This window comes from Mobula hypostoma, chromosome 1 (genome assembly GCF_963921235.1).
Source record: "Mobula hypostoma chromosome 1, sMobHyp1.1, whole genome shotgun sequence".
NCBI classification, from domain to species: Eukaryota; Metazoa; Chordata; class Chondrichthyes; order Myliobatiformes; family Myliobatidae; genus Mobula; species Mobula hypostoma.
The window spans coordinates 183040607-183063189 of record NC_086097.1 but is presented as its reverse complement, the minus strand read 5'-3'; the positions used below and the strand labels follow the sequence as shown (position 1 = coordinate 183063189).

General features: G+C 42.9%; 1 protein-coding gene across 1 annotated transcript in view; it reads right to left on the bottom strand.

Moving 5' to 3' along the window:
- Positions 1-22583, bottom strand: part of sspo (SCO-spondin) — a 334645-nt gene that overhangs the window by 87155 nt on the left and 224907 nt on the right. Inside the window, exons 81-86 of the mRNA XM_063050934.1 lie at positions 21841-22008; positions 20693-20827; positions 17999-18239; positions 14806-14958; positions 12982-13028; positions 6274-6444 (exon numbers count right to left, since the gene is read on the bottom strand). Of these exons, the coding sequence (XP_062907004.1) occupies positions 6274-6444; positions 12982-13028; positions 14806-14958; positions 17999-18239; positions 20693-20827; positions 21841-22008 (915 nt within the window). The remainder of the gene's footprint in view (positions 1-6273; positions 6445-12981; positions 13029-14805; positions 14959-17998; positions 18240-20692; positions 20828-21840; positions 22009-22583) is intronic.

Here is a 22583-nt window from a genome sequence, read left to right as displayed (position 1 = left end):
AGTCAGTCATGGCGCTGGTAAATGACAGGTAACGTTCTCACCACACAAATGAAAGACAATAATTACCTTTCACAACAGTATTCAACAGATTATAATTGGCCAGTAAAATGCACTGCAGTTTCTCAGCCAGGTTATCCTGACATCAAGGAAAACTGGTTAATTAGATACAGAAACACGAGATTCTGTAGATACTGGAAATCTTGAGCAACAGATACAAAATTCTGGCGGAACTCAGCAAGTCAGGCAGCATCTATGAAGGGGAATAAGCAGTAGACATTTTTGGGCCAAGACCCTCCATTAGGCTTGGATACAGAATTGGTTTGATGGTAGGAAGCAGAGGTGATGGTGGAAGGATATTTTTCAGACCAGAGGCCCAAGTCTAATGATCTTCCCTGGGGCACTGTGCTGGGCCCATTGCCATTTGTCATCTATATCATTGATTTTAATGAGAATATACAAGGCATGGTTAGTAAGTTTGCCTAAAGTAGGTGGTATCATTGAGAGCAAAGATAGTAATCAGGATTTGCAGAGTGACTTTGATCAGCTGCATAAGTGGGCATAGATACAGTATAGCAAATGGAGTTTAATTCAGATATGAGTGTTATTGCATCTTGGGAAAATAAATCAGTATCAGATTTAATATCATGGGCATACGTCGTGAAATTTGTTATCTTTGCAGCAGCAGAATGCAAAATAACAGAGAAAAAGCTGTGAATTACAGCATGTATATAAAATAGTTAAATTAAATAAGTAGTGCAAAAATAGAAATAAAAAAGTAGTAAGGTAGTGCTCACGGGTTCAATGTCCATTCTGAAGAGGGGAAGAGGCTGTTCCTGAATTACTGAGTGTGTGCCTTCAGGCTTCTGTACCTCCTTCCTTCCTGATTGTAACAATGGGAAGGGGGCACGGCCTCGGTGATGGGGGTCCTTAATGATGGACGCCAATTTTTTGAGGCATCGCTCCTTAAAGATGTCTTGAATACTTCGGAGGCTAGTGCTTCTGACAGACCTGATGAAATTTACAACTCTCTGAAGTTTAGTTCGATCCTGTGCAGTAGCAAACCACACCACCCCCATACCAGATGGTGAAACAACCCGTTAGGATGCTCCCCACAGTGCATCTGTAGAAATTTGCGAGTGTTTTTGGTGACACACCAAATCTTCTCAAACTCCTAATGAAATATAGTCGCTGTCGTGCTCTTTGTGTAGCTGCATCAATATATTGGGTCCAGCTTATATCCTCTGGGGAATTGACTTCCAGTGAACAGTAAGGTCTGGATAGTGTTGTAGAACAGGGGCACCTTGGAGCACATGGTTCCCTGAAAGTGGTGTCACAGGTAGACAGGGTGGTGAAGAAGACTTTCGGCACACTGGTCATCAGTCAGAGCACATTGGGATGTTATGTTGCAATGGGATAAGATGTTTGTGAGGCCATGTTTGGAAAGTTCTCTTCTGTTTTGGTTACTCCACTATCAGAAAGATGCTATTAAACTGAGAAGTGTGCAGAGGAGAACAATGAGGATGTTCTGCCAAAGGGTTTCGGCCCCAAATGTTGACTGTACTTTTTTCCATTGATGCTGCCTGGCCTGCTGAGTTCCTTCAGCATTTTGTGTGTATTGCTATGAGGGTGTTGCTAGGACTCAAGAGGTTGACCAGCATGAGACTTTTTTCCATTAGAAGGTAGATAAATGAGAGGTGATCTTTTAGAAGTGTGTAAATTTATGAGGTCTTTTTCCAGGGTTGGGGAATCAGCACCAGAGAGCAGAGGGTGAGAGGGGAGATAATTAGAACTATAGAGACATACAGAATGAAACAGGCCCTTTGGCCCGACTCTCCCATGCTGATTGTGTTGTCCAGTGAGCTCGTCTCAACTGCGTGCTCTTGGCCCACAGCCCTCAAAACCTCTGCTCTCCATGTACTTGTCTAGATTTCTTTTAAATGTTGCTGTCGTGCCCACCTCAGCTGCTGTTTCTGGCAGATCATTCCACATGTACACCACTTTTACATGAAGAAACTCGCCCCTAATGTCCCTCTGGCCTCTGATTTTAAACCTATACCCGTTTGGTTTTAGTATGCCCTCCCCGGGGAAAAAGACGATTTGTTTTGCACATGTTGCAAATCTCTTCTGCCCGTAGATGATCCACACCCCTCCATTCCCTGCATATTCATGTGTCTATCTAACAGTCTCCATCATATCTGCTTCCATGCTGTGTGAAAAGCATGCTCTGCACAGCTTTAAACTTTTCTCCTTGAATGCATATCGTGTAGAATTAGACATTTCTACCCCGAGAAAAAAGATTCTAACTGTCCACCCTTCACCTTGATGACACTACACATTTCAAAATGCTTCTTACTGGTCTGGAAAGCCTTCCTGCATTCCTCATTGTTCCTTGGCCTTCGAGTGCAGGAGAGGCCAACCTTGAGGTTATAGATTCATCTTTCTTTCTAAATCTTTTTATTAATTTTTCAAAATTATAAACTCAATAACAAAGTTGGTACAAAGAGATTGGAAAAATGTTCATCAGCATATATAAAATGAATTTTAAGTAACATAGAAATAAAAGACTTCCAAACTCAAAGTGAGATTAAACATTAACAAAGAAATAAAAAGAAAAAAAATATATAAACAAAAAAAAACCCAAAAGAAAAAAAGAAATAAAAACCAAAAAAAAGGCAAAACAGGGCTAGACCAACAACTTGTATCAGACAAGATCCATAATGTCGCTAACTCCGCTCCTCTCATCATATAATTTAAGAAAAAAGATTCGGAAAGGTCAGATTACATCATACAAAAGTGTTGCATAAAAGGTTTCCAGGTATCTTCAAATTTAACCGAAGGGTCAAAAATATCACTCTTAAACTTAATATGGTTTGAGAAAATATCACTCTTAAACTTAATATGGTTTGAGAAAATCATTGGAATGTAGTTGGAAGATTAATTTCCTTCCAGTTCAACAAAATAGATCTTCTCGCCATTAAAGTATCAAAAGCTATCATTCGAGAGGCTGAAGAAGATAAAGATCTATGTTCTACCATTGGCAATCCAAAGATTGCCGTAAATAGATTCATCTTTCTATGCTGCTGATATTCCAAATTGCATCCTGGTATTGTTACAGTACCATGGAACAATCCTATCTTTGTCCACAGTACTTTGTACAGAGCAGGAAAATGCACCACCTTTCCTTAGCTGCCTACCTTGCTAAAATATAAAATGCCCAGGATATCATCTTCACAACATTCTTGTATAGCAGTTAGTAGATGATTTCTCTTTGTGCCATCAATTCATATGTTATGAATGCTGTACACATTCAGACAAACACCTTCAAATTTGTTTTCTTACCATTTCTTCTCTGTTCTGACTAACTAGCTGCATCTATATATTTGCAAACTCTGTCCCTTCCTCTCAATCTCTGCATTCTATTACCCACATCATTATGCTGCATTGTTGTCTGTCCTTTCCCTTTAGTTTTACCTTAACTTGGGCCCTGCCCCTGAAAATTTTGTTTAAAAACTTATATACAACCATAATATTCAAAAGGACACTGTTGCCAGCTTCCTTCAAGTGAAACCTAACGGAACAGAACAGCTTCTATTTTCCCCAGATCTAGGGTGTGTATCTCATGAAGAAACCCCATTTCTTCCACACCTGTATTTGAACCAGTTAACTCCCTGAGTTTATGCCAATATATGCTCATTTGTATTTGACTCGGGTAGTAATCCAGAGATTATTGCATCAGTGATTCTGCTTTTCTAATTTGGGCCTTAACTGCTCACACTCGCTCAACAACCCTTGCCAATTTTTATCTGTGCAGCATTTTATCTGGATGCATAACACTTTGGTAGAGCGACTGCTCTGCACATGATTGCAAGAAACTGCAGAGAAATTATGCATACAGCTCAGCACATCACAAAAGCCTGCTATAGACTCTACTTCCCACTGCCTCAGTAAAGTAGCCAGAGTAATCCACCCAACCACCCAGAATATTTTCTCTCCTCAATTCTCCCACTGGGTAGAAGAACACCTGAAAGCATGTTCCGCCAGCCTTAAGGACAGTTTCTATCCACTGTTATTAGTCTCTTAGATGGACCTCTTGTATGATAATTGTGACCTCTGATGTCACAGTCTACCTCATTATTGATCTTGCACTTTATGTTCCTGCACTGCACTTTCTCTGAAGCTTTTACACTTTATTCTGCATTTTTATTGTTTTTCCCTGCTCTACCTCAGTGCACTGTATAGTGATCTGATCTGTATAAACAGCATGCAAGATAAGCTTTTCATTGCATCTTGGTGCATGTGACAATAATAAACCAATATCAATGCCTTGTCCAATCCATGTCATAATTTGGACAGACAAATCCATATGGACTTTAATACAGATAAATGTGAGGTGATAAATTTCCAAAGGATAAACAAGCCCAGAACATACAAAATGAATAGTAACTTCTCCACTTCTCTGTTCAATGTCCTGACCAATGAAGCCAGTATCCCGTACGTCTTCCTAACCACATTATCTACCTATGCTGCCACCTTCAAGAATTTGTGGACTTGAACTTCCATGTCCCCCTGTACACTCCAAGATGCTGCTACAAATTGCAAAAGAAAACCTCCATCATTATCCTCTGTCTCCTATTGCCGATTTTGGACCTAGTTTGTCAATTTGCCCTGGATCTCATGGGCCCTAATGTTTTAAACCAGTCTCCTACATGCAATATTGACATGACTAAAGTCCATGCAACTCAGATTAACTGCCCTGCCTCCAACAATACACCTTGTAACATCTTCAAAAAAATTTACTCAATATTGGTCAAACAGGATTTTTCCTTGGAAAAGTCAGGTTGGTTGTCTCAGATTCATCCCTGCCTTTCAATTTGACCATTAATCCTCTCCTAAGTTTTTTTTTCCAGCATCTTCCCTTCCATTGATGATGGCCTCCCCTATCATTGGTTCCCTATATCTGATATATGCTTCGTTAATTTTGTTTTTATCCAACCCTTCAGCATCACTTGACACCCAGGGTTCCCTCAACCTGTTATACCTGGCTTTTATCCTTACGGAAACACGTTGGCCTTGAAGTCTTGTTATTTCCTTTATCTTCCCCAAGCATCACTCAATTTGTCTCATCCATTCTTCATTCTAACCCTGCCTCATATATTCCTTCCCTCTCCCTCCCCTCTTCTCATTCTGAATATCTCCATTCTCCAATTCTGACCACAAGGCTCTGTGCTTAACCCCTGGCTCTACTCACTTCATACTTGTGACTAGGAGGCTGAGCACAGCTCCAAAACCATATTTAAGTTTGATGATGGCACCACTGCCATTGGCCGAATCAAAGGTGGTGACGAATCAGCATGTAGGAAGGAGACTGAAAATCTGGCTGAGTAGTGCAACAATAACAACATCTCACTCAATGTCAACAAGACCAAGGAGTGGTTATTGACCAGGAGGAGGAAACCAGAGGTTCATGAGCCAGTTCTCATTGGGGGATCAGCGGCGGAGAGGGTCAGCAGCTTTAAATTCCTCAGTGTTCCTCTGAAATTCAGTTTCAGAGGATCTAACCAGGGTCCAGCACATAAGTGCCATTATGAAGAAAACACGGCAGCACCACTACTTCCTTAGAAGTTTGTGAAATTTTGGCATGTCATCTAAAACTTTTATAAACTTCTACACTTGTGTAGTGGAGAGTATATTGACTGGCTGCAGTATGGAAACACCAACATCTTTGAATGGAATATCCTACAAAAAAGTTGTGGATAGGCTCAGTCCAACATGGGTAAAACCCTCCCCACCATTAAGCATATTGACACAGAGTTCTGTTGCAGGAAAGGAGCATCCACTATAAAGGACCCCCGCCGGCTAGGCCATGCTCCCTTCTCACTGCTGCCATCAAAAAGAAGGTACAGGATCCTCAGGACTCACACCACCAGGTTCAGGAACAGTTATTACCCCTAAACCATCAGCCTCTTGAAACTTCACTCAGCCCATCACTGAACTGTTCCCACAACCCATGGACTCACTTTCAAGAACTCTTCATCTCATGTTCTCAATATGTATTGCTTATTTATTTATTTATTATTATTACTTTTGTATTTGCACATTTTGTTGTGTCTTGCATATTGGTTATTTGTATATTCTGTTGGGTGTGGTCTTTCATTGATTCTATTGTGTTTCTTGAATTTACCGTGTATGCCCGCAATAAATTAATCTCGGGGTTGTATTTGGTGACATATATGTACTTCGATAATAAATTTACTTTGAACCCTTGAACCTTACCTGGGCAATCTGCACTGCTGCAATTCTTAGTTTGAATGCCGAGACCTTCACACTCTGAGCCCCCGTTGCGAGGTGGGGGGTTGATGCAAGCCCTTGTGCTTGTCTGCGATCCCCAACCACAGGTTACTGAACAGTCAGACCATGATGACCAGGGCGTCCACCCTCCATCCACTAAAAAGGAAAGGTAGAGGCAGACAGAGTCATATTAGTCGAGCCATTGCATGACCTGTAATGAGATGATGTGGCATGGCATTTGGATTAGGGTATTAAACCATTAACTTCCAATTAACCAAATGAAATAATGTCATTAAATGCTTTAAATGTGATGTTTCCATACTTTCATGTCCCTCATAGACTGTAATTTTATGCCTTAATGACTCCCACCCTGTGGCTCTGACATCCACCACCATGAAGTGCTTCGAGAGGCTGGGCATGGAACAGATGAACTCCAGCCTCCTATACATCCTCAACCCATTGCAATTCATCAACTGCTGAAAAGGGTCCACAGCAAACCTTGTCCCACACTCACCCCTGGAGCACTTGGACAGTAAAATCACCCATGTCAGACTCCAGCTCTGAAAGTACTATAATTCCATTCAAACTCACCTCCAAACTCCCAGACCTGGCACTCAACAATTCTTTTTGTAACTGACCCTTGACTTTTGACCCAGACCACAATCAATAGGATAGGGAACACCTCTGCCGTTATTATCCTCAATGCTGCTGCCCTGCAAGGCTGCATCCTCAGCCTTCTAGTCTGCTCACTATACTGTACACTCATAACTCATATAGCAGATTCTGCTGTAGCTCCATCTACAAGTCTGCAGATGACACCACCATCATGGGGCTTTCCTCAAATAACAATGAGCTGGAGTACAAAGAGATAGAGAGCTTAGTAACAAGGTATCATGATAACAGCATTTCCCTCATGGTCAGCAAAACAAAAGAGCTGGTTATTGACTTCGGAATGGATGGTGCAAATGCTCCTGTTTGTATCAGTGGTCAGGAGGTTGACAGCTTCAAGTTTCTAGGAGTGAATATCACCAGTAGCCTGCCCTGATCCAATGACGTTGATGCCATGACAAGAAGGCACACTACTGCTCCTACTTCCCCAGGAGGCTAAAGAAATTTGGCATGTCCCCTTTGACCCTCATCATTTTTTAATAGATGCACCATAAAAAGCTTCCTATCCCGATGCATCACAGCTTGGTATAGAAACTGACTAGATTCCACTCTACCTTGGTGCATGCAACAATAATAAATCAATTTACCAAGTTCTGAGAGATTATGAAAGGCTGTGAACAATAGTGACAGGTTCACAGCTGACCATTGGAGTGGGGCCTCACTGCCCTCAGGGCCGCCCTGTAGGTGTAGACAAACACTCAAGTGAGACGGCCCCAATGCTGCAACGTAGGGCAGAGGAGAGAGGCTGACCCAAGCTCAGGGGAAGGATCTGCCTTATCATTTACACAAAGGTAACTAATTATAATTAGACAAAAGGTAGTAAAAGTAGATTCAACAGGAGAGTGACACAGCTATTTTCAAATCACAACTCCTCCCAGTGACCCAGGTTCAACTCCAACCTCCAGTCCTGCGCAGGTACCCCATGCCTCAGAAACAGTCACAGTGATGGAGAAACCCACAGCCAAATCTCCGTGCACCCCCTTCAGCCAGTCATCTGACCCACCCTCCTGCTCCTATATTCACTAGTTTGTGACATCAGAAGCAATCCAAAGATTACCTCTTTAAAGGTACCTAGCTCCTTTATCCCTTGTCCAGACTGAGTCATTGGTACCTACGTGTAGGTATCCTGTTATTTCCTCTGTTTCCAGAAGAAAGGAAATAGATATTAAGGGGATTTGAGCAGAAAGTGTTTTTTGTATGTGCAGAGTAGATACTTGGAATTCACTACCAGAGGACATATCAGAGCCAGATTTAATTAAAACACTTAAATAGTAACTACATATAAGAATACTATGCTAATGTAGGCAAATTGGATAGTGCAGATGGGTAGAAACATCAACATGGGCATGGTGGGCTTTGAAGTTCTACTGTATGACTCCATTATACTTTTCATTATGATCTCTCAGTCAACCGCAGCCAACACCCCTCTCATACCTTCATCATCTCCTTTGCTTGAGATTAACATTTTGCATGGAACTACACCACTTTAAACTCAGTGTAAAATCCAATCGTATTATGGTCACTTTCATTATGTTACAGTTGTACAAGACATTGTAAACAATCTTCCAGGTGCAGTCTGAGCAGTTTTGGTCACTCTTTTACAGGAAAGGCATTATTAAACCAGGCTGAAACCAATCACAGAGGAATGAGACCTGCTCTACCCTGTATCTTGTTAGCAAATGTGCAGTTGCTGGAGAAGAAAGCTGAGGACCTGAGGGCAAGATTGCTGTGATGGAGAGAAATGAGAGATTGTTGTGTTCTATGTTTAACCAAGACATGACTTACAACCAGCACGCCAGATATAGCGATCAGACTCGAAGACGTTTTGACTCACAGGATGGAATGAACTGCTGATTTGGAAAGGGCAAAGGTGGAGATGTGTTTTTTGTGATAAGCTCTCAGTGGTGCTCCAATGAGGCGGTTTTATCGAACTCGTGTTGCCCCAACCTTAAACACCCAATGATCAAATGCCTACAGGTCTATTTACCAAGGGAGTTCTCTTCTGCAATACTCACTGGAGTTCACCTACCGCCAGCAGTTGACTATAATCAAGCGCTTGAGACACTGCATGATACCCTCACCAAACATGGAACAGTACATCACAAAGCATTTCAAATCATAGTCAGGGACTCTGAAGAAACCCCTGTCCATTTACCATCAGCATATAACCTGTAGCACCAGAAGTCCGAACACACTGTTGTACAAAGATAAGGAATGCCTACCATTCCATGCTCAGACCCCTTTTTTGGAAATCTGATCACTTGGCTATCCTTCCTCTACCAAACAAGGCTTCAGAGATTAGGTCAACAAAGAGGTAGTTGTAGGAGGCAGAGGAACAGTAAAGGATTGCTTTGAGTTGGTGGACTGGGCCATTTTCAAGGACTCATCTGTAGATCTGAATAACACACCATGGTTGTTATGGACATTATAAAAACAGTTCATGTCCCCAAAAAATCATTCAGCATCTTCCCCATCCAGAAGCACCCTGAATGCACAATGAGATCTGCAATCTGCTGAGGGCCAGGTTAGAGGCATTCAAGTTGAGTACCAAGAAAGTTACAAGGGGTCCAGGCATGATATTGGGAAAGCCACCTCACAGGTGAATGGCAATTGCAGAGTAAACTAAAATCAATGAAGAATGCTTGGCAGTTGCGGCAGGGCTAAAATGTTATTACCCCTTATAAAGTAAAATCAATGATACAGGTGACAGCAGGGCTTCACTTCCATCTGAGCTCAATGTCTTCTATGCTCACTTCGACTGTCAAAACGTGGAGGACCCATGAAAAGCATCCAGCTCAGATGGAGCATCTGGCCAAGTACGAAAGACCCGTGCTGATCAATTGGCTGGAGTGTTCACAGAGATCTTTAACTTCTCCCTTTGGCATTCTGAGGTACCCACCTGCTTCAAGCAGTCTTCACTTCTACCAGTGCCTAAGAAGAACATGATAACCTGCCTCAGTGACTATCGTCCAGTAGCACTTACATCCACTGTGATTAAGTGTTTTAAGAGGTTGGTGATGAAGCAACCTCCGCCTGACAAGTGACTTGGATCTGTTCCAATTTGCTTACTGGTGCAACAGGTTGTAAACAGATGCCATTTCATTGGCTCTTCACTCAACCTGGAACATCTGAACAGCAAAGATGTATACATCAGGATACGGGGTCTTTTTTTTTTGTATGTTAAATTTAAAATGGCTTCTTTGTTATGTTAAATGCTGAGAAAGTCTCTAGTTAGATATTTGCTTGGGTTAATACAGATAGCAGGTGCTATTAGCCAATGGTGTTCATGTATCGTTTCTCTCGGATGTTAATGCTGTCTCATATGACTGGGAACGGGGGTTTTTGGGGGGGGAGTCGGAGGAGAGACAAGGAGGACGGTGGACAGGGTTTTTGGGGGGAGTCGGAGGAGAGACGAGGAGGACGGTGGATGTGCGGGGGTTTTTGGTGGGGAGTCAGAGGACAGACGAGGTGGACGGTGGACAGGGTTTTTGGCGGGGAGTTGGCGGAGAGACGAGGAGGACGGTGGATGGGGTTTTTGGGGGGGAGTCGGAGGAGAGACGGAGAGGATGGCGGACGTGCAGAGAGGCTCCGGTCGATCACTCCAGGTGGTCCCGAGCCGTGAGTCGACAGGATTCGGGTGGTCGTCAGGAATCGATTGAGCTCCAACGGATGCACGCGAAGAACTTGGACTTTGATAAGAGTTGGCACCTTTTTTTTCCCCATTACTTCCTTTTCTGTATCGAATTTATATCAATTTCATAGACTCCCCTAGCCATATACGAGACAATATAGCTAAGCGTTACATTAGGATGCTCTTTATCAAATACAGCTTAGCATTCAATACTATCATCCCCTCAAAACCAATCAATAAGCTTCAAGACCATGGCCTCAATATCTGCTTGTGCAAACGGACCCTTGGTTTCCTCACTTGCAGACCCCGGTCAGTTCGGATTGGCAGAAACATCTCCACCACAATCTCCATCAGCGCAGGTGCACCACAAAGCTAAGTGCTTAGTCTCCTGCTCTACTCACTTTTCACTTTTGAATCTGTGGCTAAGCACAGCTCCAATGCCATATTCAAGTTTGCTCTCTACACCACTTTCATAGGCCAAACCAAAAACGGTGATGAATTAGCATATAGCAAGGAGATTGAAAATCTGGGTGAGTGGTGCCACAGCAACAACCTCTTACTCAATCAAGAGAAAATCTCCAGATGCTGTAAATCCAAGCAACACACACAAAATGCTGGAGGAATTCAGCAAACCAGGCAGCATCTAGGAAAAGAGTATAGTTGACGTTTCGGGCTTAAACCCTTTGGCAGAACTCAATGTCAGCAAGACCAAAGAGCTGAATACTAACTTCAGGGGGAGGAATCTAGAAGTCCAGGAGACAGTCCTCAGAGGATCAGAGGAGGAGAGGGTCAGCAACTTTAAATTCCTCAGTGTTATCATTTCAGAGCACCTGTCCTGGGCAGCACCACTACTTCCTTAGGAGTTTGCAAAGATTTGGCATGACATCTGTAACTTTAATAAACACCTATAGATGTGTGGTGGAGAATATATTAACTGGCTGCATCACAGCCTGTTATGGAAACACCAATGACCTTGAATGGAAGATCCTAAAAAAAAGTAGTGGATACGGCCCAGTTCATGGCAGGTAACACCCTCCCTACCACTGAACACATACACATGGAGCATTGTCACAGGAAAACCGAATCCATCATCAGGGTCACCCACTATCCAGATCATGCTCTGTTCTCACTGCTGCCATCAGGAAGAATGTATGGGAACCTCAGGACTCACACCACCAGGTTCAGGAATAGTTATTACCCCTCAACCATCATGTTTTTGAACCAAAGGGGGTGACTTCACTCAAATTCACTTGCCCCATCACTGAAATGTTCCCATAACCTATAGATTCACTTTCAAGGACTCTTTATCTCATGTTCTCGATATTTATTGCTTATTTATTTATTATGTATTTCCTTTTGTATTGAACAGCTTGTTGTCTTTTGCACACTGGTTGAACACCCAAGTTGGTGCAGTTTTACATTGATTCTATTATGGATTTATTGCGTATGCCCGCAAGAAAATGAAACTCGGGGTTGTATCTGTTGACTTATGTACTTTGCTAATATATTTACTTTGAACTTTGAAAAGTGCAAAGAACACTTACAAGAATGTTGTCAGGAATTAAGCACCTCAGTCATAGAACAGAGAGAAAACCTTGTAGAATTGTGTAAAACCATAATGGGCTTATATAAGGTAATTACATTCAGTCTTTTCCCCCAGGGAAAAGGAACCCAGAATGAGAGGGCATAGGTTTAACTAAGAGGTGAAAGTCTTAAAAAGGACCAGAGGAGCAACTTCTTCATGCAGAGTATGGTGAGTACATGGAATGAGCTTCCAGAGAAAGTGGATGAGGCAGGTACAACATTTGAAGACATTTAGGTAAGTACATTGATAGGAAAGGTATAGATATGGGCACCTTGGTTGGTATGGACATTTGGCCAATGGGTGTGTTTCAATGCTATTACTCTGTGACTTTCCCAAAAGGTAAATAATTTACAGAGCTCTGGGGAAGGACAAAGGAAAGTATAAAATAACTACAAAATAACTGAGGTGTGTACAAGTTACTTCTCGCAGAAGGCAGGGAATTTCTGGAGTTCTCTGCCTCAGAGGGTGGTAGAGGTTGGACCATTAGACATACTTAGGGTTGTGATAGATAAATATTTGAAAGCTTAAGGAACTGAGGGTTACAGGGAACCAGCACAGAAGGGGCATGGAGGTCAGCACGGATCCACCATAGTCATATTGAATGACAAGGTGCTTGAAGGGCCTGGTGACCCACTCCTGCTTCGATGATCTTGCGTTCTTGTGGTAGGGAAGCAGCACTGATCGGACAGCTCATTCCAGCACAGCTGGCTTCTCTGATCTTATACTGGTCCAAGGATGAATAATACAACTCTCAATCAGTACAGTTCTTGGACCAGTGTGTCCTCATCTTAGAGAGAGTCTGTCTTACCTCGACAATCCAGGGGTTGGCAATAGATTCCTTCAGGTGTGCACAAACTGTGGACAAGAAGAAAAAAAGAAGTGTGAAGTGTGTCCCGTGGGCCAATCATATCTCTCCTGTTTCCCCCAACTTTCCCAACAAGCCCCTCTCGAACCCTTAAATCCCAGCAGGATCTCACCTTCACACCCCTGCATTCACCCCACTCCACCCCACACTGTATTTTAACTCCTCCTCCACTTCCTGCTTTTGTCCACAAACCCCACTCCACCCATCTCACCACTACCATGCACAATACCCTCAGCCCTTTAATCACGCTGTAGAATGCATACAGTGTGTGTTAAGACCAGGAACACATTGCCTAAAGTTGTGGTGAATGCAGATTCAGTTGCAAGTTTCAGTGTGAGAGCTGGATGAAAGTTAAAATATTTGTGGAGAAGGAAATGCAGAAGACTGAGACAGGGTAGATTGTTCTACACATATCTGTCACATGCATGAGCGGCCAGGTGACCATCTTCTATTGTCCTGATTCAGCATCATAGAGTTGCCAGAGGAGATGGAAAGGAAAAAACAATTTGAGCCAATATCACAGGTGGGTAATTGACGCAGACTGAGAAATCCAGTTCCCCGAAGTTAAAAAATTCAATACAGTCCTGATGGTTGCACCCTGCCCAGATAGAAGATGAGGTGCAGATCCTCGATCTTTCGAAGTGGATAACTTCACTTGCCCCATCACTGAAATGTTCCCACAACCTATGGACTCACTTTCAAGGACTCTTCATCTCATTAAGGGTTACAAGGAAGGTAGAGCTGAGTCCATGGCTACATCAGCCAAGATCTTATTGAATGATGGAGCAGGCTCGATGGACCAGATGACCTACTCCTGCTCCTAGTTCTTATCTGCATTCACCAAGGGGAAGGAAGCTAGTGAGCTCAGAGGTGGAGAGGCGCATTGATAGCCTGGTGCATGTCAGTATCAAGAAGGTTAGATATCTTGAAATGCATGAGGTTATACAAATCCACAAATTCAGATGAGATCTATATCAAGGATACTATGGGAAGTATGGAGGGAGATAGCTGGGACACCTGACAGAAAAATTGTGATTTTTGTTAGCCACAGGTGAGAAGCCAGAAAACTGCTAATGTTATTTCTTGAAGAAAGGCAGCAGGAATTAGTCAGGTTTCAACCCAGACGAGTGAGACTCGTGGCTGTGATAGGGAAATAATTGGGGAAAATTCTCTGTGGAAATTCTATATGGAAAGGCGACGGCTGAACAGGGATGGTCAGCATGGCAACACAAGAGACTATAGCTGCTGAACTCTAGAGTATAAAACAAACTGCTGGAATCGATCAACAAGTCAGTCTGTGGAGGTAAGTCGATGAATGAGTGTACTGTCGCAGGACCTTAACCAAAATGTTTATCATCCCTTTGCATCCACAGATGCTGCCTGACCCATTGAGTTCTTCTGGTAATTTGTTTTCTGCTGCAATTAGCATGGCTTTGTGGAGGAAAATCCAGTATCACTGATTTGATTAAGATCGTTGAGAAGGTACCCAATAAAATTGATGGAGGTGCAGTTGTGTACAAGACGTTTAGTAAGGTACTTGGCCAGGTACCACATGGCAAGCTAGTCTAGAAGATTCAAGCACATGGAATTCAAAGCGAGCTGGCTAATGGGATGCAAAATTGGCTTGACGATTGGAGGCAAAGAAGAGTGGTGGAAAATCAATATCTAGTATAAGATGGTTAGAAAATCTCTCACTCAGGTTGAGCAGAATTAAACCATTTGGTGCCATTCTTCAGGCAGAAGGCTTACAACTTATGAATTACTTACCACTGCTTGCATTCACCTACAAACCAAGTCTCTCCAAACTGCATTTCCTGCTCATCGTGAAGACATAATACTGGGCACTGGCCTTGGTCACATTGTTTGGTTTGTACTTGATCCTGGTTACATTCGCTCTCAAGTGATTCTGATGTTGATGATCTACAAAACCATGTTTACCATAAGTGCTGCTCAGAATACAACAAATTATCATCAAAGTCATTAACACCACTCTTCCCTTGACTTCTATTAGCCAGCATAGCCGTACCTTCCACTCCCTGGCTTCCTCAATACTTCTACACCTCACCCAATATATTTCCTTACCCCATATGAGAATTAAATGAGGGGAATGGGAGGAGTTAGGATTCATTCTATCTAAATAATTGGATAAAGGGGCTACAAGGAGCATCTCAGACGAGAATCCAGAAGGATAAGAAGGGAGGTGGGGGAGCGTGGAGTAACAGGAGCTGGACAGTGGGAATGACGGAAGAGCATAAATCAAGAGAAGAGCTTATTACCATTAATTACTTCTCATGATCTAAAGTAGATCTCAGGCTTTTCACTTCATTAATATTCAGTCCTAGGGTTTCAACCATTTCTCCTCTCACCTCTCCTTCCATAATGCTGTTCTATTATCTGCATAATATCACGCGTAGCATGTTTCTGTGACCTCTGGTAAACCACAGGATCCTTACTCTTCACTGTATACAATAACAATCTGAATGCGAATGCAGGACATAAGATCAGTGCATTTACAGATATTACTAAAATCAAATGTAACACACTGTAAGGTTTCACTGCTAATGTAATGGTTTCTCTGTAGCAGCAATGTTTGGGTTATGACTAGGGAAAATGGGGCTTTGGATTGTGGGGCTAGCCAATGAGAGGGATGTTGTTCTTTCTTGTGGTCTGGGAGCAGGGATTTCGCGGTCTTTTACCGAGGAGAGATGAGGAGAGGAGACATGAATGGAGAGAGTTGGTAGTCCATCGGACGGAATCGACTTGAAGTGAGGGTCCGAGGGTCGGAGGGTCGGCTCTGCTCGGAGGTCAACAGGAAACCAGAGGACTGAACCGTGAGCGCCAATGTTGCTCGTAGACTGTTCCATGAGAATGGGCCCTTTTCTTTTTTTGTTTCTTTATTAACCATATAGTCAAATTAAGAATTATAAAGCTAAATCGTTTAATCACATATTGTGTACTGTTTGTTATTTCATGGTACTGATTTGTAACAGGGAACACATCGTGCAGCATCCACCCAAGCAAGATTTCTTAAGTTTGGCCGGGCCAAGGGCTGTCTTCCCCTAGATTAAGCCACCTTTCCACCTAGCCGAACCAAGTTACACAAAGAATATTAAAGAGGATATGCCCTCAGAGCCTGGCAGAGTCTACCCCAGATTATTGAGAGTGGCATGAGAGAAGATTCTTGAAAGAAATCTTTATATTCTCTTTAGCCATGGACAAAGTCCTAGAGGACTGGAGAGTAGCTAATATAATTATTTTACTTCAGAAGAGAAGGGACAAAACAGGAAATTATGGGCCTGTGAGCCTTGCATCAGTGGTAGGGAAATTATTGCAGATTTTTTTGATAAGATTTACCCATATATGGAAACATAGACATTATAGATGGTCAGCCTGTTGACTGGCAGAAGGCAGAGAGTGGTCATAAAGGGCTCCTTTTCAGGATGGCTGACCACGACCACTGGTGTCTCACAGGGGTAAATGTTGGGAGCACAGCATTTCACCTTATACATTAATGATCTGGGTGGAAGTACTGATGGCATTGAGGCCAAGTTTGCAGACAGGTGGAGGGGTAGGTAGCATCGCAGAAGCAGGAAGCCTGCCAGAGGATTTGGGCACGTTGGGAGAGTGGGCAAAGAGGCAGATGGATTACAGTGTAGCAAAGTGTATGGTGATGCTCTTTGGTAGGAAGAACAAAGGTGCAGACTGTTTTCTAAATGGGGAGAAGGATGAGAAATAAGAGTGCGGAGGGTCTTGGGAGTCCTAGTTCAGGTTTCCCTAAAGCAGGGACTCTGCAGTCCAAGGACCCAGAGATTCATTTTCTTGAGAGAATACTTAGCCAGCAAATCTATAGAATAGTAATTATAAAAGGATGTTAAGGTCATAACAAAAACTTGGCTAAGAGAAAGGCAGATCTGGCAGCTCAGTGTTTCCAGATATGGAGCTACAGGAATGAGAGAGGTACAGGTAAGTGAGGAGGGGGTGCAGACTGCACATAACAGCAGTGCTTAGGGATGATATTCAGGGGGATGGTCCAGTGAGGCAATTTACATAGAACAAGGGTAGGGTCACTCTGGTGGGCTGTATTATAGACCCCCACACCCAATAATCAATGGGAATTTGAGGAGCAGGTGTGTAGAGAAACTTCACATGGTTTTAAGAATTACAGGGTTATACTGGTGAGAGATTTTGATTGTTATTAATGAGACACCCAGACTGTTCAGAGCATGGATGGGGTGGAATTTGTGAAATGTCTCCAGGAAAGCAGTGTGTGTTATTCTGGTATCCACAGTGCAGGAAGCACATGGAAGCTTTGGAGAGTTTGTAGAAAAGGCTCCACAGGATTGGAGATATTAGCTGAAGGAGGTGTTGGGTAAACTTGGGTTGCTTCTTCTGGAGTTTCAGAGGCTGAGCAGAGGTTTGATAGACGTATATAAAAGAATGACAGGCAGAGATAATATAGTCAGGGTTTTATCCCCGTAGTATAAAATATCATTACTTACAATAACGTTCTTGTTTTAAAACAAATGGGTGCTGGGGGAAGCAGATACCACTGAAATATTTACAGGTAGTCAAACAGGCACATGAACAGGAAGGGAATGGAGAGACATGGACCATGTGCATATATTTGTGATGAATTTACATTAGCATTATGTTTAACATGGATTTGGTGGCTGAACGGGCTGTTCCTGTGCTGTGCTGTACTGTACAGCTCTAATGGCATTTGAAGTTACAGAAAGGATGTGGTAGCAATTGAGAGAGCGCAGAAGAGATTCCAGGATGTTACCTAGAATGGAGGATGGATTATAAGAGACTGGGTTTATTCTCACTGGAGTTCTGGATGTCAAGGGGGAGCATTCAGAGGTTTTTAACAAGCTGAGAGTGTAGATATGGTAGATAATCAAAATCTGTCAAAGAGCAGTCTCCCACCTTTCATGAACAGTGGATTCCTGGTGTGACTCACCTGAAGCGGGATCGAGTGCCAATCCCACAGGTGATGCTGCAGGATGACCAAGCTGACCAGTGACTCCAAGCACAGTCTGAGGTCTGGCAGATGTTGTTTGAGCAGGTAATCTGTCCGTCCGTACAGGTGCAGTTGTTGCAGTCGACCTGCTGCATGCTCCCTGGTGCCCAGGTTTTTCCAAACGAGTCAGTGCACTGGCACTGCCAGGGAGCTACACAAACACCATCCTGTTCCAGGGAACCTGTAAACATTAGGCCTTGTGTAGTGAGTCAAGAATGAGTGTGGAATCTCAAGGTAAAGGATCCTTTATACAGCGGGAGGTATACATAATTGGAAACAGGCCCTTTGGCTTACGTGGTCCATGCTGACCAAAATATCCCATCCAAGTTAGCCCCATTTGCTACTGTTTGGCCAATAAACCTTCTAAATCTTTCTAATCCTTGTACTTGTCCAAGTGTCTTTCTAAAATTGTTATTGTACCTGTCTCAGTCACTTCCTCCAGCAGTTTCAGTTCTTGATTCCCCAACCCTGGGAGAAAGACTGTCATTCACCCAGTCTCCGCTCCTCATCATTGTATACACCTCAATAACATTACTCTTCTCTCCCCTGCACTCTAACAAATAAGGTCCCAGGCTGTCCAACCTCTCCCTGGTACCCAATCATTCAAAACCTGGCACACCCTTGTAAATCTTTTCAGCACTCTTTCTAATGTAATAGCAACTTTCCTATCACAGGATGATCAAAACTGAACCCACATATGGCCTCACTAATGTTCTAAAGAAGGAATATTCAAAGTACATCTATTATCAAAGAATGCATAAATTATACACCTTGAGATTTGCCTCTGGTATATGGCATACTTATCTTGATTAGTTGAAGAATTGAGTTCAAGATTCAGGAAATTAGGTTGCAACTTTATAAAACTCCAGTTAGGCTGCATCTGAAGTATTCAATTCTGGTCAGCCAATTATAGGAAGGATGCAGAAGATTTGGAGAAGGTATGAAAGAGGTTAACAAAGGTACTGCCTGGATTAGAGGGCATAAGCCTCAAGGAGAAGTTTTACAAAATTGGGTTGTTTTCTCTGGAGTGGAAGAGTGATGGGAGATCTGAAGAATAGATCTGATAAATAGATCTGATAGAACATAGATAGCACAGGAACAGACCCCTCAAAACTAATTCAATTAGTAATCAAATGCCCAACCAAAGTAATCCCTTCTGCCCATAAAATGTCCATACAATGTCCATACCTCTCCGTTTCCTATGCATTCATGTACTTATTGAATGCTTCTATCGTATTTGCCTCCACACCACCCCGGCCTAGCATTCCACCCACTCACCGCTTTGTATGTATTTAGAAAAATCTTGTCTCCTCTCATCTTAAGTACATACCCTTTGGTATTTGACATTTCAAACCTAAAGAAGGTACAGGGTATCTATTCAATCTATCTCTGACAGAGACACTTAAAATGTCCTTAACCATGGCTGAAGTGTCAGGGGCCTGGAGGATAGCTAATATTGTTCCATTGTTCAAGAAAGTCTCTGAGAATAAACTAAGAAATTATATGCTGGTTAGCCTAATATCAGCCATGGTTAACTTATCGGATGGTATTCTAAGGAACAGGATATATAAGTATTTCAATAGACAAGGCCTGCTTGGAAATAGTCAACATGGCTTTTTGTGCGAGGCAGATCATGTCTAACCGACCTTTTTCAAGGAGATTACCAAGAAGTTGATTAAGGGAAGCTGGTGGATATTGTCTACATGGACTTTCCCAAAGGCTTTGACAAAGTCTTATATGGGAGGCTGGTCCAGAAGTTTCAGTTTCTTGGCATTCAGGATAAGGTAGTAAATTGGTTTCAACATTGGCTTAGTGAGAGAAAATCAAGATGGTTGTCTCTCTGACTAGAGGCCCATGTCCATACATGGCCTCCTCTACTGCCATGATGAGGCTAAACTCAGGTTGGAGGAGCAACACCTCATATACCGTCTAGGTAGTCTCCAGCCCCTTGGTATGAACATAGAATTCTCCAACTTCTGGTAATTCCCTACTCCTCTCTTCCCCTATCCCTATGTCACTCTGCCCCCTCCCCCAGCTGCCTATCACCTCCCTCATGGTTCTGTCTCCTTCTACTACCCATTGTGTTTTCCCCTATTCTTTCTTCACCTTTCCTGCCCATCATCTCCCTGCTTCCCCTCCCCCACCCCTTTATCTTTCCCCTTACTGGTTTTTCACCTGGAACCTACCAGCCTTCTCCTTCCCACCCTCCCCCGACCTTCTTTATAGGGCCTCTGCCCCTTCCCCCTACAGTCCTGACAAAGGGTTCCGGCCCGAAACGTCGTCCGATCTTTTCCACGGATGCTGCCCGACCTGCTGAGTTTCTCCAGCGTGTTGTGAGTGTTGCTTAGGCCCATGACTAGTAGTTTGCCACAGCAACCTGTGCTGGTCTATTGTTGTTTATTATTTATATTAATGATAACAATGACAAACCCAGCACCAATCCCTTTTATGCACAGAAATGATATCGATGATAACAGGATCAGCAAATCTGCATTATTCTGACCAAAGGTCTGACAAGTGGTGTTCCGCAGTTTTCAGTTCTACAACTTCAGTTTGAAAATGTATATTTATGGAGTGGGACTGGAGCTTGGAGCCTGGGGGATTACAGAGCAAGTTATGAGACTTTTTCCATACCATTTGGACATCGACAGCCTGCTTCACACGTTCCATTGTTGGAGCAGACTATTCCACTCTGGAAGTCAACACAGGCTCGAGGGCATCTGTTGGCGCAGTCAACATACTCCAGGCCAGTGGGGCAGCCATCAGCACCTGGAGAAAATATGGAAAAGTAGAATAACCAAACATTCCACGTCCTTCTAACTGCAATTATCATCTCTCAAAACATTGTATCACTTCCTAAACTCACCCATCCAAAAATTACTATACCAAATCCAACCATCTCTTCCCCAATTAAACCATCACAAGTTTCTAGGACTGAACATCACTAATACTCTATCCTGGCCACAGCCAAGAAAGTTCATCAAATGTTCTATTTCCGCTGGATGCTAAAGAAATTTATCACGTCTCTCTCAACCCTTACCAATTTTTATCAAAGCACCATCTCTGCAAGAAACTGCAACATTCTGAATGTAGCTAAGCACATCACAGAAACCAGCCTTCCCGTCATTGACTCTGTCTACAATTCTCATTGCCTTAGTACAGCAGCCAACATAATCAAAAACCCCACCCACCCCAGACAGTCTCTCTTCTCCCTTCTCCTAATCATTAGTGTTTGTTTGAAGATGAAATTCAATAAAAAATAAATTACAAAAAAAAAGAAAATACTAAAGCCTGGAAGTGCATGTTACTAGGCTCAAGGACCACTTGAACCCTGCTGTTATAAAACCATTAAATGGTTCCCTAGTATATGATCTCTTGTCCTCACTATCTGCGTCATTATGAGCTTGCACCTTATTAACACCCGCATTGCACTTTCCCTGCAGCCCGTTACTTTACTCTGCATTCTGATATTGTTTTACCTTGTTCTACCTCAATGCACTGTGTAATGATCTGATCTTGTATGTCAGCACATGTTACAATCTTAAACCAAGTCGAATCCCAACCGACTCTTCCCCATCCCAATCCTGAACACTTCCCAGATGCTAACCCAACCCTCACTAAAATCAGACAGTTGTACTAATACTTATCACTAACCTCAAAACTTAATAAGCAACCAATTAACTTTCCCTCCTGCCACACTCTGAATACGCAAAGATCAGTCCAACCTCCATCTCAAAACGCGGTTTGATGAGCAACTGCTAAGTTCACACCTGTGTTTGCACCACAGGGCTGGACATTACACAACATCACTTCAAATCGCTCTCCAGTGCAGGTCTTGCCTCCATTCTTTGGGGGTGGTTCAGTACAGGATCGTATCCGGAGAGACTTGCCTCCTCCACAAGCCCGGTCACACATTGACCATGGACTCCATTTGGACCATCCTCCATTCACTAGTCAATCAAGAGAAAAGACAGTTACATCAGTATGTATCTTGTTTCCACACCACTGACATCATGGTGTCCCTTGCTTAACACAGATCACTGCTAACTACCTCTCCCTTCAACTAAGGATGGCCAGCCTCTTCGTACTTTTCCCCATTATAATCAATTTACCCAATTTTCAGCTGCTGCTACAGTTTTTACCTCAGGCTTCCAAGTTGGTCTTGACCCACTTGCCACTTTTCACATTTTACCCTATGCCAGAGGCAGAGTAAAGTGACTTCATCTGCTTCTCAATTTAGGTAAATGGAAAAAGATCAAGGAAAAGGCATGTGGAGTAGAATATGTGACAGGACCATAGGGGTATAAGGTGAACAGAAGTGGAATTTATGGGAAAGCTCTTTTGGGAGCTGGCATAGATCCAATGGGCCAGATAGTCTCCGTGTAGATTTGTATAATCTGTGATATAAATATTCAGTCTATAGAAGACCGAAGACTACCACAGGAGTGCAGGATGACTGAGATACAGGCAAACATTAAAACGACAACATTGGATTCATCACAGATTAAGGAATAGCGATCAATCA